Source organism: Puntigrus tetrazona, unplaced genomic scaffold (assembly GCF_018831695.1).
Source record: "Puntigrus tetrazona isolate hp1 unplaced genomic scaffold, ASM1883169v1 S000000006, whole genome shotgun sequence".
Taxonomy (NCBI): Eukaryota; Metazoa; Chordata; class Actinopteri; order Cypriniformes; family Cyprinidae; genus Puntigrus; species Puntigrus tetrazona.
In genome coordinates, this window is record NW_025047686.1 from 443,099 (window position 1) to 443,302 (window position 204).

At 42.6% G+C, this 204-nt stretch overlaps 2 protein-coding genes across 2 annotated transcripts in view; both read left to right on the top strand.

The window, feature by feature from the left end:
* The window catches only part of LOC122332182, a 31,269-nt gene that overhangs the window by 9,304 nt on the left and 21,761 nt on the right, over positions 1 to 204 (top strand). Inside the window, exon 16 of the mRNA XM_043229483.1 lies at positions 25 to 128. Coding sequence (XP_043085418.1) covers positions 25 to 128 — 104 coding nt within the window. The remainder of the gene's footprint in view (positions 1 to 24; positions 129 to 204) is intronic.
* Positions 1 to 204, top strand: part of LOC122332218 (MAP/microtubule affinity-regulating kinase 3-like) — a 2,690-nt gene that overhangs the window by 1,336 nt on the left and 1,150 nt on the right. Inside the window, exon 3 of the mRNA XM_043229514.1 lies at positions 25 to 128. Within this exon, the coding sequence (XP_043085449.1) occupies positions 25 to 128 (104 nt within the window). The remainder of the gene's footprint in view (positions 1 to 24; positions 129 to 204) is intronic.

Genomic DNA, 204 nt, shown 5'->3' on the forward strand with positions numbered 1-204 from the left:
TTTTTTTTTCTTCTCATCACTCAGAATAACTCTGGATCGGGGGGCATGTCGAGGAGAAACACGTACGTGTGCACTGAGAGAAACAACACAGACCGCCTTTCTGTCATTCCTAATGGGAAGGAGAACAGGTACAGGGTTCTTTTCCTGTGTCTTGATTGTTCCGCTTAATATTTGCATTAGACAACTCTGTACCCTCATTTTTAA